Here is a 15,033-nt window from a genome sequence, read left to right as displayed (position 1 = left end):
AACCAAACAAGTATTTGCGTGTTAAATAATCCTTTGGAAGCCAGACAAACTAAACATGGCACAATGATACTCCTTTAATTTGTTCTGAGCAGCCATCATAGCAAGCTCTTCAAAACCAGTAATCTTTAATATAAAATGAAATACGATGTAATGAAACAAAAAAAATCACCCGTACACCCTTCGAAGAGGCATATTCTTTGACCCAGTGCTCCAGACTAAAGCCTTGAAATTTCTGCACAAGAATGTTGCGCGAAGGAAGCCCAGACAAAACAGACACTCGAGATGTTAGAAGGTTGTGTAACCTCAATCTCAGACACTCCTCCTTCCAATACCCAGCAGAGATAGCACTACCATGCACCAAAAGGCTCAGACAAAGAAATCCAAATCCTTTACCCTATCCTAAAACCAAAATAAACCTACACAGGGATGAGAGTGCAATTGCTCTCATTGACACGCTATGTATCACTTTCTATGAGGTTCTGGGCTACTTGCAAAATGTGTAGTTTTCTAAACTGAAAAACAAAATTATCTCAAGCTGAAATTTAGTAATACAGCAATATTTATTGCTCTTAAAAGACAGCTAAAGGTGATGGCAATTCCTTTACTTGGACTGTCAGAGTTATAGAAAGATTCTTTATCATGGGGAGTAACTTGTTGCCCACAGACATTCTTACAGAAAGCTCTTTACCAATACCCAGCCAACCAGGTTTTCTAAACCACTGCAAGCTTCATCAAACTACAATTGCTTACAGAAACAAGTTGTAGCAAGCAGTATAGGCTGAACTGAGCTAGGATATTCCAACTGAAGCAGGATTTAATTGCCAAATAGCAAAATACAGTGAATTTGCAGCAGTGAAAATGTGTACATAGCTAGATAATCTGGTAACTACACACACACCTACACCTGAGCTTGCACTGTATTTATTGCAACTAGCAGCCAAAACTAAGCAGCTGCCAAATTATTTAAATGGAAAAAAAAAAAAAATCAATGTTTAGAAATAAATATATGCTCTGGCAGACCAGCATGGTGTACAAAAAGTGAGGAGGATTATCACCATCCCCAAAATCATTAAAAACTTTAACTATTACATTTCACATTAGCTGCTTGACAAAGTTATCCAAGACATTTTTTTCCTGCCCAGAGTAGTATTTCTTAGTCGGGGGGGGGGGGGGCGGGGGGACAATAGAAAAAGAACTTTTTAATAGCTTATATTTTGCAGCAAAAATGCAGCAAAAATAAACTATCAGTGACCACAAAAAGTAAAGGTCTTTAAGTATTTAACCCTATGCAAGTCCACTCTTAAATTAGACACTTTTATTAAAGTAGATGTATATGTATTTTAATTGCAAACAGTCTTCTCTCTTGAATATTTCACTTTTATTGAAAGAATGCATTTAATTTTGAAATCATTCTAGAATGTGGTTTTAAACCTTAAACACCTTCTACGTTGGAAACTAGTATCATTCAAGTGTCAAACATCACAACCACAGATAACTGAATGCAAACCAAACACTAAGTATTGTAGATGAAGTGAAAAGAGAGGACAAGACATACTGCATTAAATATCTTATAAACCACAAGCAAACGACTTTTATCTTGAATCCTAAGTACAACATACTTCAAATAAGCTGGTCTCCTGCTTACTTGACACAACTGTGATGGAAGAAAGTACTTCTCCAAATCACAGGCTTCATATACATAAGGCCATTTTGGCCAAAGCTAGAAACTGTTTCTCAAAACATATCTGCAAAGTAAAGGGTGGAAAAAAACCTTTTATTAACCTTATTTTACATAACAGGTTTATTCATTTTTACTCATTTTTCATTATTCTGAAGCAAAATGCAAGCTGCTGATGTAATTGAGAGAACAAAATAAACAGAAGGAATACAAGCCACAAGTGAGAAATTTGGGGTTAGGGGGAGGGAAGGGGTAACTCTGTCTGAACCCCCACACCTATTTCCATCCTGGTACCTTGCACCCTTTGAATATGACAACTCCCTATCACAGAGCCATACATATAAGGCATACAAAAATTTGTAAGTTACATTCATCTAAACAGGAATGCTGTCTTGCACTGAATCCTTTATGGTAACCAGTTGAATAAATACTGCATCTAGAGTAGATTAAATGAAGAAAAGATTGTTCTAAATTCTTTTATCCCGTTAAGTTTCTTTAAGAACAGCTTGAACTCACCCTCAAGGAATAACCCATAAGAGGTTAACAGCATTTTTAAAAACCAAAACATAGAACATCCACTATATCATTATTATCTAACACAGCAGTAATGCTTGGAGAATTCTTGGATGAATAGTAGTTTCAAGAAAAGGAAATCTAGTAAGGCTGTCTTTAATAAATGCATACTTGCCAAGTGTTTCTCTTCACCAAGTTGCAAAAACAGCTCCTATGCAGAGTCTTCAAATGCAATGTCACACTGTCTAGCACGTAATTTTATGACACATTACTGCTTTGGTTTTCAGAGTAAAGTATGTTATATACTCTCTGTTCTTGGGAAAGGCTGCTAGCAACGGTCACACTTTAAAAAGCATGTTAAAGCTTGATTTGCTATGTCCCTTGTTTCACAGCATTGTAGACTATCAGATGGAGATTTGAAGAAGTTTCATCATTCCAGGCTATTTTTCACTTGTTTGTATATTTTATTTTGAGCTGCAGTATTATCACTGTTTATTATAGTAAAGTCTTTGCTTCTCTAATCAAACAAAGATTCTGCAATTTCATTAATTTCTAAGCCTAGCCAAAATTGGGATTTGCATGAAGGTGAACAAACTATGACTCAATCCTGAAAACACCATGTTATGTTTGCTAATAATGCAGTCTTCTAGAAAAAATGGACTGGAATGTTTCTGCAACTTTTTTTCTGAGAAGGTTCATGTTCTGAGAATCCTATTAATACACCGCTACTCCTGGATTATCCAGCAGTAAACACTTAAAACAGACACTAACTGCTACCTCTGGACAGCCAAGAAGAAGCTCCTAAGATTCTTGATACCAATATCACAATAGTTATTAGAATCATAGAATCATTTAAGTTGGAAAGGACCCTTCAGATCATCGAGTCCAACCATAAACCTAACACTGCCAAGCCCACTACTAAACCATGTCTCTAAGCACCACATCTACCCGTCTTTTGAACACCTCCAGGGATGGGGACTCAACCACTTCCCTGGGCAGCCTGGTCCAATGCCTAACTACCCTTTCGGTGAAGAAATTTCTCCTAATATCCAACCCATTTCGTCTCATCCTATCACTTGCTACGTGCAAGAAGAGACCAACCCCCACCTCACTACAACCTCCTTTCAGGCAGTTGTAGAGAGCGATAAGGTCTCCCCTCAGCCTCCTCTTCTCCAGGCTAAACAACCCCAGCTCCCTCAGCCGCTCCTCATAAGACTTGTGCTCTAGACCCTTCACCAGCTTTGTTGCCCTTCTTTGGACACCCTCCAGCACCTCCATGTCCTTCCTGTAGTGAGGGGCGCAAAACTGAACACAGTACTCGAGGTGTGGCCTCACCAGTGCCGAGTAGAGGGGCACTATCCCCTCCCTGGTCCTGCTGGCCACACTATTCCTGATACAAGCCAGGATGCCATTGGCCCTCTTGGCCACCTGGGCACACCGCTGGCTCATATTCAGCCGGTTGTCGACCAACACCCCCAGGTCCTTTTCCGCCAGGCAGCTCTCCAGCCACTCTTCCCTAACCCTGTAGCGTTAACATGGCATTGTTGTGACCCAAGGGCAGGACACAGCACTTAAGATGTTGAAGTTTCAGCATACAGTATTTACTGCTCCTCTTGAACATCATCTGAAAAGTATGAACTGCTCATCCTCAAAAAGGGGTTCAGATTTTTGCACCCAATTTGGTGTACGCAAGTTATCTTCCGAGAGTTATGCAGAGTTTGTCTACAATCAGAAGGAAACGGGCCCTCTGCTGAGGTTCAGTACTGAGACTTATGAACCATTACTGAAAAAAAGGTTAACTAACAGTATAAACGAAACAAAACAATTTCAGGACAAGTGCTTAAATGTCAATAGCATCATTGTAGTTAGCCTGTCATGCTTGTAATGGAGTCCGTCCCTACAGGTTCTCACAATGCTGCAAAAACTACTTTAGTACCATTTCAATTGCACTTGATAGCACTGCTCTTGAATGCTTAACTCTGTGTAGCAACTCATCCTATTTTATCTCGGCCTGATAGAGAAAAAAAAACATCTGTGAGATGGCTGCAACTAACAGCTGATCCTTAACCACAGTTCCACAATGTTTCTAGCACCTCCCGAGTGACCAAACCCTACAACTACTCTTGCAGTCATTTTTGCTTTGAGCTACAGCATATACATTATCAGTGGAATATTCTGCTTTAGAGATGCAAAGGATATTTTCTGGTAGTTGTTCTAATTTTGAAATGCTCTTGCAATATCGGTATCATTTAACCACTACAAAAGTCCTTTTATTGGCAAATATTTGGGGGGTACCTTTCAACTGCAGACAGCAACTTTCACAAAAGTGCCTAGCCTGTAGAAACTCCAGGCTAGACACCCACAATGCAGCGTTACCAGCACTGACTGGGAAGCCTGCTCAAAGCACACATACTGAACTGGATGACTTTTAGCTGCAACAAACAGTATTGATGCACCCCACTTACAATGACTGAAAGAAATCACAGTAATTTAAAACAGTTCAAACCCCCATCTTAGGCAAAACCACTGAAGCTTTTTATAACGATGATGGAAGCTGTTACTCCATACACACAAACAGTTAAATCATTTGGAACATTACCTGAGGGAGATTTGCTGCCGACAGCCTTTGTCCTCCAAAGCCCAAATTTCCTAATGCAAGCAGGGTCTTGAGAGACTACTTTTCACACAGCTATTTGTCCAGACTCTTGGAATATGAGCTAATTGGTGGCCAGAGATTCAAAATGTGATGCAAGAACTATATTTCTGTTCAGCTTTGTTCATTTTGTATGTTATTTTCTTTGGATTTAACTGTTTGTTGAAAGTTATTTTATTCAATATTCACTGAAAACATCTAGTAACTGAGACAAAGATATCATTTCTTGGATATATTCTATACAAGCTGAGCATTTAACTTCTTTTACATTTAAGAGTCCCGCTTTTTTCTAATATGAAAAATGAATGTGAGCTAAACTACTGTATTGTCTACTATTTCATTAGAACTCATTTTTCTGTTGTATTCAACACATGCTGCAGTAAGAAGGTGACCAACTACTGCTTAGTAATTCAATGTCAGGATGCTCTTCCCCCTTCTATTTCACTTGTGTTTCCCAAGACAAGGAATGTTTTAGTACTTATAGAATCAAATGGGACTCTAGATAATTCAAAGGAATCCCTGTTGATCAAGTCCTAGCATATGCATGTACACATAGGAATACAAGGTCTACAAAAGCACTGGAAACAGACAGATTCATTGAACTACAATATGCAGTTAAAAGTTTTCGATAACCACAGTGCTACTCTGCTAGCCTTGTAAACATCAACTCACAGAAGAGTTCAGTTTCAAAATCAGCTACAAGAGGAGTAAGGCAAACAAGGATAACCATATCCCATTTTCTGCCTCTTCTTGCTTCTTCTTTCTGATATGCATGCAAAAACCACCCATAAGGTGATGCCAGGCTTTAAAAAAAGTATGGCAAAGCCAACAAATCCATCAAAATATGATTTAATGATTTCTAACAATAAAATGCATATACTCGTCAGTAACACAAAAGGAGCGGTCTTTTTTTAATTAAAAGTTAAGCATCAACTTCTGGAATACAGTTTAATTACAACTTGCATGGAAGTAGTAGTTTTATTATGCTTAGCAACATTATTTAAAAACCAGAAAATTCATGTAATGTGTTAAAATAGTTTTAATGGGTTGTAATTAATCCTACTTAAAATTAGGAAATACACTGCAACAACCTAAAATAAGTTAATACAGTACTCCACTTTTCTACGAGGTTTAACAGGTGTCTAGAGAATGTCTTCTAATCCTCAGAGTTGAAAACCACATCAAACCTCTTTGTGAAGATTTTCCTTGCTAATGGGGTATAAATTTTTGCCCATTAATAGAACATCAATTATTGGATATTTTATGGCATTATGGAAACTTCTCCAAAAACTCAACTAAATCTACGAATGAAAATTTTAAAATAATATTCTAATTTTCTATCATTTTGTTTCAGGCCTGACAATAACCTGGAAAAAAAAAAAAGATTTGTGCATCTAGAATGTCTAGAATGTGCACCTACACACACAATATTGCAGGAAAATACTATTTAGTCTGACATTTAACCTAATACTTGAAAGAACTGAGGATACAATAATAATTTAGGTACATTATATGTATCGGAATTAAACAAAATTATTCAATGGCTGCTACTGTAAGATCTCAAAAAAAACCCCTAGCAACTATGATATGAGCATCTTCAACTTGATGAGAACATATAATGACATTAGAAATAACCACTTCACTTATAATTCATTTACACTAACACTAAGAGAACAGAATAGTTGTATTTCAAATTAGTATCATTTTAACTCAACTGGAAGTATAAACTTTCATAGCTAGACAGGGTAATGCACAACTCTAACTTAGGACAATGTACATTCAAATACAAAATGGAAGATAGAAGAGTATTTATTTTGTAGGTCTCTTTGCACTGTAGTCTCTTTCAGATCTATGTATCCATCACCCAAGGTCACAATAGGGAAATGTGATACTGTAAATTCAGGCATTATAAAAACTCTATTTAGAATTTTTTTTTCATGTTAAAGAACAGTGCTACAATAATCAAATGCAATTCATAATTTGTTTAGGGAAATGTAGGCCTATTGACTTGGTGAATCTTACTTACATACCAACTCATGAACTCTTGTACATTAAATGAAATTTCCTGAATCCCAAGTTATGCAACTAGATTAGCAAGATAATCATGTCTGATAGGTTAAAAAATTAATACTATATTCTAATTTTTAAACCTAAAATTATACTATTACTTTTTAAATTCAGAAAAGTTTACAAAAGAACTGAACTTTTTTATCTGAGTAATTATTATTGCTACATCTATATTCCAAAGCATGAGAAAAAAAAAGGCCTAGAGTTGTTAAAGTAGGTGCGCTTTTTTTCCAATAGCCTGTTAAACTTCAGCTGTCTCAACCTGTAGTTATCATTACAAATGTTCAATTTATCAATACCAATTCCAAATATTTCTTAAGTAGTTAATATAGCTTCAGGGATACAAGAAAGTACCTACAAGATGAACTGTCTGGTACATATGATGGGAATTCTTTTTTCCTGAAGATTCAAAAGCAATATGAAAACCAATGAAAAGCATGCTTCTGCTGTGACGCATTCCCCCCAGAAGTCTTACAAAAATTATACTATTGAATAATGTAAACATAAGTGTCAGGTTGCATCTAGAGTAACAGACCACACATTATGGAAGAACTTACAAGAAAAGATTGCCAAATTTCTGATCTGCTACTGATTAGCAGAAGAATGTTATGCATTTTTTCCTAGTTGTAATCTAATCTTCATGCATATTCAAAAGCTAGAGTATATGCACATAGTAACAATAATCTTCCATGACGCTTCTTTACACAGTTTCTTTAGTAATATGGGTCCTAATGAAGATAATTTCAGGAAGCTGGCAAATTCCGTATAATTTCACTACACAGAAAATACACCCAGCTTTCAAAAAGAACAAACTTGTTATAAATTAGAGCTCGTACTAGTCCTTGGCCATAATAATAATAATAATAATAATAATAATAATAATAATAATAATAATAATAATAATAATATCATCTTATTATTATAATAATATTATTATTGATAATAAACAAGATACTCATTATTTTATATTGCTTAACACTTTGAATGCTGTATTTCCTTCACATACTTATCGTTTACTAATGTTCCCCTTTTAAAAATGCATGAAGCATTGTTGCTTTGTAGTTCACATTTATACGGCTTTCCTAGAAGAATGCAGAATACCGTACTGAATGTCTATTGTGCAGAAATAACCCTGAAGGCTGTATCATAGCAGTATGCAGTAGAAAACCCTTACCAATTTTTCATCAGCTGCGATGAGTTGCGTGTCTCGAGTTTGGTCCTGTGCCAGCCGCCATGTGGAAGTGCTCAGTGACCTGCAGTGCAAGACTTGAAGTTAAAAAATGATTCATGCAATGAGAAAATAGAGGCAGACAAATCTTACATAAACAAGTTACTTTAACAATATCCGTCTTGTAAAAAAAATTGAAGAGGGAGAGATGAGGGCACAAAAATCCTTTTTCTCCCCAATTAGTTCTGTCTGCTGAGTTTTTGGCAGACTCCCACTTAGCAGTTCACAACAGGCTGCACTTTATGTCAGCCTACAGGCTCTCTGTCACAGAGAGACTGCCAGTGGCAAGGATTGTACTGTCTATATGAATGTACAGTAGCTGGTTTGTCACGAACAGACAGAAAAATACAAGGCTGCTGCAAGCATTCTGGAACTCTGATCCTTAAAATGATGGCATCAGAGGAAAAAAGTCCTAAATCTATTTGTAATAGCAAAGCTCCAGTCCTATACTTTAACAACAGAATATTAACAAATGAAACAAAACAAAACAAAACAAAAAAACCCCAGCCAAAAACCAACAAAACAAACCTTAAGCTGATAAATCAAACAAAATTTTCTGGTTTTGAGTGGTCAAAGCTCACAACTATTTTGCTTCATTTCTAAATCAGTATGGATCAGCCTATTCATTTCCAAGAAATATGATTAATCTTGCATAATTACTAAACCTGTAAGGAACAGATGGAAACACAGAATCCAGTTCCAGATCACTGAATTAAGAAGCAAAATTTGCCCTTAATTTGCATTATTTCACTAATGTCAGGATTGGGCCCTTCAAGTACAAATCATCTTTTGGCAACAGCAAGTGAAACAAGCCAAAAAGCCCAATGCTCTGAGCTAATAGTGTGCTTCACATTTAATTAAGGTCATTTTAAACAAATGAGGCACAAAAATTCAAGAATATAGACAACAGAACAGTAACAGGGACTAAGCCACTTCCATTTCCACTGTTCTTCAGAAGATTAGCTAATTTGGGAAGCCAGACGTGCTTGCAGATGCAAATGAACTTTGAAATTTTGCCTATGGGATACTTACAACCATACTTCCAGTAATTTAACTCTATTGGTAATGTTTACCTAATTTTTGAGGAAGCCATCCACAAGTGCCTTTAGAAACACCACAGCTTTTAAAGCCAAATTCCAAGACTTTCAGAAAATCTGCAATACTACCCAAACTAACCCCTCACCCACATAAACTATAACTGTTAAGTAGTAAATAATGTGAAAGATGTCTCAGGACCAGATAACTTGCACACAACCAGTCAAAACCCATAGAATTAGAATCATAGAATCATACAATCGTTTAGGTTGGAGAAGACCTTTAAGATCATCAAGTCCAACCGCTAACCTAGCACTGCCAAATCCACCACTAAACCATGTCCCTAAGCACCACAGCTACCCATCTTTTAAATACCTCTGTATCTTCTACTGCATTCTATTAAGCCACGAAAACATAGCAGACCCAACTGGGGGAACACTCTCCATAACACATGCATCTACCATGCCTTCTAATCTCAAATCTCTCCCTAATTTTTGTCAATTCTGGTGAGAATGCATTTGAAGATATTGATCATTTAATTAATCTACCTGTACTGGATTTAACACATCAACTAAACAAGCATTCAACTTTCAGACAATATTAGCACAGTAAAGTTTTTAGGAGGTAAAACCTATACTAGAAAGGAATTTGAAATTAGTGACTATGAATAAAGCCGAATCCTATAAGACTAAGCAACTGGAACAAAGTTCAATTCAGTAATATTTCAAATGCAGATTCCCACAAATCTATACTTCTAATGCAGATTACACCCTACTAAATTACCATCTACCAATAACAACTTCAAAATATCTCCATATCATGAAAAACAAACTCAAAGCACAAAGTTTATAGAATCACCCAACTTTGTGACATGAACAGACCCATCTATTCCTATTTAAAATGAAAAGATCTGTCTGGAAGGGTACTTTGAAAAACAAGATGAAGTTTTCAAGTGCAAAGGAGCACAAGAATTTCATAAACATCGAAATGATAACTATTCTGTTAGCTCAAAATCTCTGTCCTAGAGAGCTTCTGGCTCAACACAGGTGTCATTTTTTAATTTGTACATGTAAAACTACATCATAAAACCAGCATAGACAGATTCTGCAGTATGCTACAAGAAATGGCTCTTAGATGGTCCTTATTCAAAAACACACCAAAAGAGAACTTATCCTAAAAGCCTTCAGAACAGCAGCATTACACTTGAGTTCCACTGGTAAGTAGCTGAAGCCACAAAATTTCCCACCTTAAAAAAGGCAAAAACATTGTAATAGGAAAATTAGTTTCTCCCCCACACCACGAATTTTAGTATCAGTATTCTTCAGGTATTCTAGAACTTCCTGTGATACAGTGTTCACTACAGTACTTAATATATGGCCAAAGGAGGACGTTGGATTATGCCATCAAATCAGTCCTTTCTGGATAGAAAATAATCTAAACTATGAATCAAGAAGCCATCTGAACCTTGCTCTGTGGAGACGTCTGGTGAATATGTAAAGATTGGAGTACGCCAGGATTTAAGTAATAAGGCTGATCAGAATCACACTTTTTCTTGTAATATAAATGCAATTTGGAACAAAATTTAGCACAATTCAGTTGGAATTTGGTTGGTGTTTTTTTTTTTTTTATATTTTATTTTTTTTATTTGGAAAAGCATTAATCAGCTTTGAAAAGTATAAATGCTATGCCCTTCCAAAATGATTTCCACTCAGCATTTTGTCATTTGACATAATTTTTACCCATATGATTGCTCATTTTGGAAATTTCTGTATTTACAGAAAAAAAAATTAAAGAGATTTCATATCATTATGGTTAATAGGGAAGAGCAGGGTAAAAATCCCACCAGATTAAAGGTGGGCAGAATCTCTCTCTGAGATGCCTCTACACTGCATACAGAGGCAACTGGGTTTTTTTGCACAAGATGTCTGTGTCAACTGCGATAATTGCAAGGCATCACACCTTACAGCTCTCCATGATGTTTTAGCTCTCCTTGTATAAAAGCAGACAGATGGTTTACTAACCTAAGGCAACTTCTGCTCCTCTTCATCATTTTGCAAAGCCATTTCTCTTGACTACACCATTCTGGAAAAAGCCCAACTGTTACTGGAATTTGCAGCCTTGTACATTTCTTAAACGCCCAGCCTTCTGTCCATCCCTGGATTGCAATGAGTTGGAAAGAACATACTTTCCTAAAGAATTTCCTCTTTGAAGAGTGGTTGAAAACTGGCATTTGGACTAGACTAGGAATGTGAACCATAAGTCCATGGAGTTGCCTCTGTGTAAAAAATACATAACACACCAGTTTTGTTTTAAAGATGACAGGCTGTTGATATTTCCATTTGTTGCATCTCTCATAGGAAAGTGACCTGAAGCTTAGAAATACCAGCAACTCTGAAATATCATGTGATCTGAAATACTACTATTTAAAAGTTAATAGAAAGTGTTACTTGATTCCCAGAGCGCTTGTTTAATTTTCAACAGGTTTCATTGCAAGTTTGTTCCTAATGTCAGGCATTTAACTGAGGAGATAACCAAGAAAGAGACCTCTTTCACACAACCCTCTTTTCAAACTCCCACAATGACAAGTATCATTTCATCACTCAAGTTTTCCCTTAGAAATTGTATAAAGTTTACAATATTTATTTTACTTTCAAATTAAATGAATATGCAATCTAAATCACTTAAGTGACCATTCCATTTAAACCTTTTATTCTGTCCTCAACAGTGAAGTAATTCTTACAAAATTCCCAATTAATACTTGTCTCTGCCCATATCCACCTTGACCTTTAGGTAGCTTTTGTGACATATAAACTTGCAGAAGTATAAAACATACTTTTACAGTTCCATTCTCACAAGGTTCTCCTCCTTTCCTCTACTGCTGACCTCCGGAAAGGTAATCTGCTTTCTTCCTTTCTCTTTGTAAGCAATATGGGTCCACATTATCCTGTTTTGCCTGGTTTTGACTGCTTATGCATTTTTTTTTCCTGTCGAAACATCTTGAGATGAGGCCTTAAGTGCAGCAAGTTCCATTTCTTACCCTGTTCCACGACTAATCAAACTCTGATTTAAAATTACTGTACACAGAATACTTTAAATAATAATAAATAGACCAGTAACATAATTCTGAAGTTCAGAAACTATACAGAAAGTTTTACACATAATAGCTAGCAACAACAAATCCTGCTATCTTCTAGGGTCATTCATGTCCCATTCAAAACACAGATCAGACAAACTTCCTTCACAGTTACTATCTGATAAACAAAGTATGACTAGACACCAAGCTTACCACAGCTCTGTTGTGGATCTGCCCAAACATTTGTTTTATAGTGAGCTCCCTGGTGATGAACAAACAAGCTTTTAAATGTAAAAATCCGAGTTTATTACAATAGTTAGCCTTTTAAAAGAAAAACCCTTCAAAATTACATAGACAAAAGTAAAATTAAGGTTTATTAAAAAAAAGTCACCCATGTTCTTTATGATCTTGCAGATACATTAATGTGGGATACTGTGGGAAAGTATGTGGCTAATCTAATCTGCAGCTTCTTGGATTATAACCAACCCTTCACAAGGTCTTCTAGTCTCTAAAAAGTTTTTCTTTCATCAAGGAGGCCTGGATATATGGCTGGTGAGGATGCCACGTTGAGTCCACAGGGACTCACATAGCAAAATTCTGCTCTTGCTGAAGTTTGTCTTTCTGGGCCTCTTCCTCTGGATGCATCTGGCATCACACTCCTCCTCCCCAAGCACATCCCCTCTCTCAAATCTCCTAGTCACTCACTTAATGGAAGATTCCTTCTTTGTTCTCTACATGTTAGTCTGTCACACCAATACGGAGGTGTCTTTGTCTTTCCACAAACATGGGTAATTTGGCAGGAATGTACAGCTCCTTTGGCTACAGAAACCACCACTCAAATTGTCATTTGGTTTGCACTTATGAAAGTGGTATTTTTTCCCTACCCTGTGCCATTGTGTTGGGCATTTAAATTCCTTAAACTTGATCTATATGATCTTGTATCATCATTTTACACTATTATCATTTAACCATTTATATAATTTATTATAATTTCATTATACTCATTTCTACAGTTCACTTAAAATGTAACTTTGTATAACATAATTTTGTCTTTACCAGCTTCAGCATGAACTCTGCTTTAATATCTGCTATAAAACAATACACTTCGATGACATTTCTGAGTTTCAGTGTTAGGAATTTTAAAAAGGTTAAGGTCACTTTTTCTTCCACAGTGCACAGTTCTTTGGAGAGGCATTATAGACCCGAAGATTGCACCTAGACTGGGTTATGTCTACAATTTGTTATTTTAGAGCCTCACAGTAAATCTAAGTGTCGAGAGACAACAGTAGAAATTTCACAAAGACTACACTACACAGTCTTGTTATTAAATACTTGTAAAAATACTTTTACATTACCTCAGTAACACCCAATGAATTAATGATGACTACTAGTGAAAATGTAGATTTGTAGAGTTTAAAAATTTCTATAGGTATCGCATATCCTGGAAAAACAAATGCTGTGATCATCTAATCATGTCTTCCACGAGAAGCGTGTACTCCCCTTCCACCATCATCTGCTGTTCCAGCAAAGTCACAAATGGGTTCCACATCTCTGCTACACAAATGGAGGGATCCACTGAGAAGCCACTGGAAGCTCTCCAGTTTTCACTACAATATTCACACCAGTATCAGGTCTCTCGACCATCTTATCTCACTGTGGGATAAGGATGTAGCAGAGTTCCTTGTTTCAGGGGACATACTTAGTCTCCTCTTCCCTTCTTATGTTAGAGGCCCCAGCTCTATTGATGCCATTAACCAGTTCTGTTGAACTGGAGAAACCAAATAGTAGAAAAAATGGACAGCTAAAGTCTTCTGTGCTATCAGGATGAAGATTATTAAGGCATCTGACTTGAACATTTATCTTCGTAGTTTGGGATATCTGTATTCAATCTCTAAAATTCAACAAATTTGAACTTCTTAAATATCTGCTAAATGACCTAAGCTTACCCCATACGCCTTTTTTTTTTAACCGCATAAATGGAAAAACAAATGGAAGTCTTACAGAAGAGAATGCCTGCCACAGAGCCTCTGGAAATGTCATGAAGGATCCCCCACAAGCCTAGTGGAAGGTGAGAAGCAGCCATACTTACAAGGCATGAATTTGCCTTCCATGAAGAGAACTGCTGTGACCAGCACATTACAAACACCTAGATGTGAAAACTTTTATTTATCTGATCTAATTCAGCAGCTGAGACTTAATTCATTGCACAAAAAAAGGTTCCTTAACCTCTTTATGCAACACATCTGACTGTTTGATCTATTAGCACCCCCTTTTGGTCAACGGTTAGAGATATGTTAAAGAAAACCAGATATCACAACACAGGTAATCAGATCACAACACAGTGATAAAACAAAGTCTTGAAGAAAACCTCATCTGCCGCATGAAAAACGAAGGCAGTCACTAAGGAATATGTCTAAATGGTGTTTTACATAGTCTGATACTGAATGACCAGGGCACCAGTAGGTGTGAATATACATATATGCAGAAGCAGAAGCCATGATGAACCATTCAGCACACTGAACAGATAATAATTCTTAGAAAACCAACCTTTTTTAAATATTATGGCATTTATCAGGAATAATGTAAGCTTCACAGCATACAGCCACCATAAAGACATTAAATTCTGAACAAAGAACATGGAAACACTGCCAGCTCAGAACTTCCACAGTACCCAACCTAGTCACACACTGCAATTAAGTAGACTAAAACCAGATCAGTATAATGTTCTCTCATAGAAAATATAGACATTAATGATTGCCTGTTATATGATGTCAAATACAGTACAG

The 15,033-nt window shown here is 36.4% G+C and overlaps 1 protein-coding gene across 3 annotated transcripts in view; it reads right to left on the bottom strand.

Moving 5' to 3' along the window:
• The window catches only part of NDUFS4 (NADH:ubiquinone oxidoreductase subunit S4), a 56,845-nt gene that overhangs the window by 27,253 nt on the left and 14,559 nt on the right, over positions 1 to 15,033 (bottom strand). For all 3 annotated transcript variants that reach the window (XR_014230733.1, XM_082336969.1, XM_082336968.1), the window contains exon 2: positions 8,086 to 8,164. Coding sequence is in view for 2 of the 3 variants with exons in the window: in XM_082336969.1 (XP_082193095.1) it covers positions 8,086 to 8,164 (79 nt within the window). In the remaining variant the exon portion in view is untranslated. The remainder of the gene's footprint in view (positions 1 to 8,085; positions 8,165 to 15,033) is intronic.

This window comes from Platalea leucorodia (genome assembly GCF_965183815.1).
Source record: "Platalea leucorodia genome assembly, chromosome: Z".
Taxonomy (NCBI): Eukaryota; Metazoa; Chordata; class Aves; order Pelecaniformes; family Threskiornithidae; genus Platalea; species Platalea leucorodia.
This window is presented reverse-complemented; position numbering and strand designations above follow the sequence as displayed.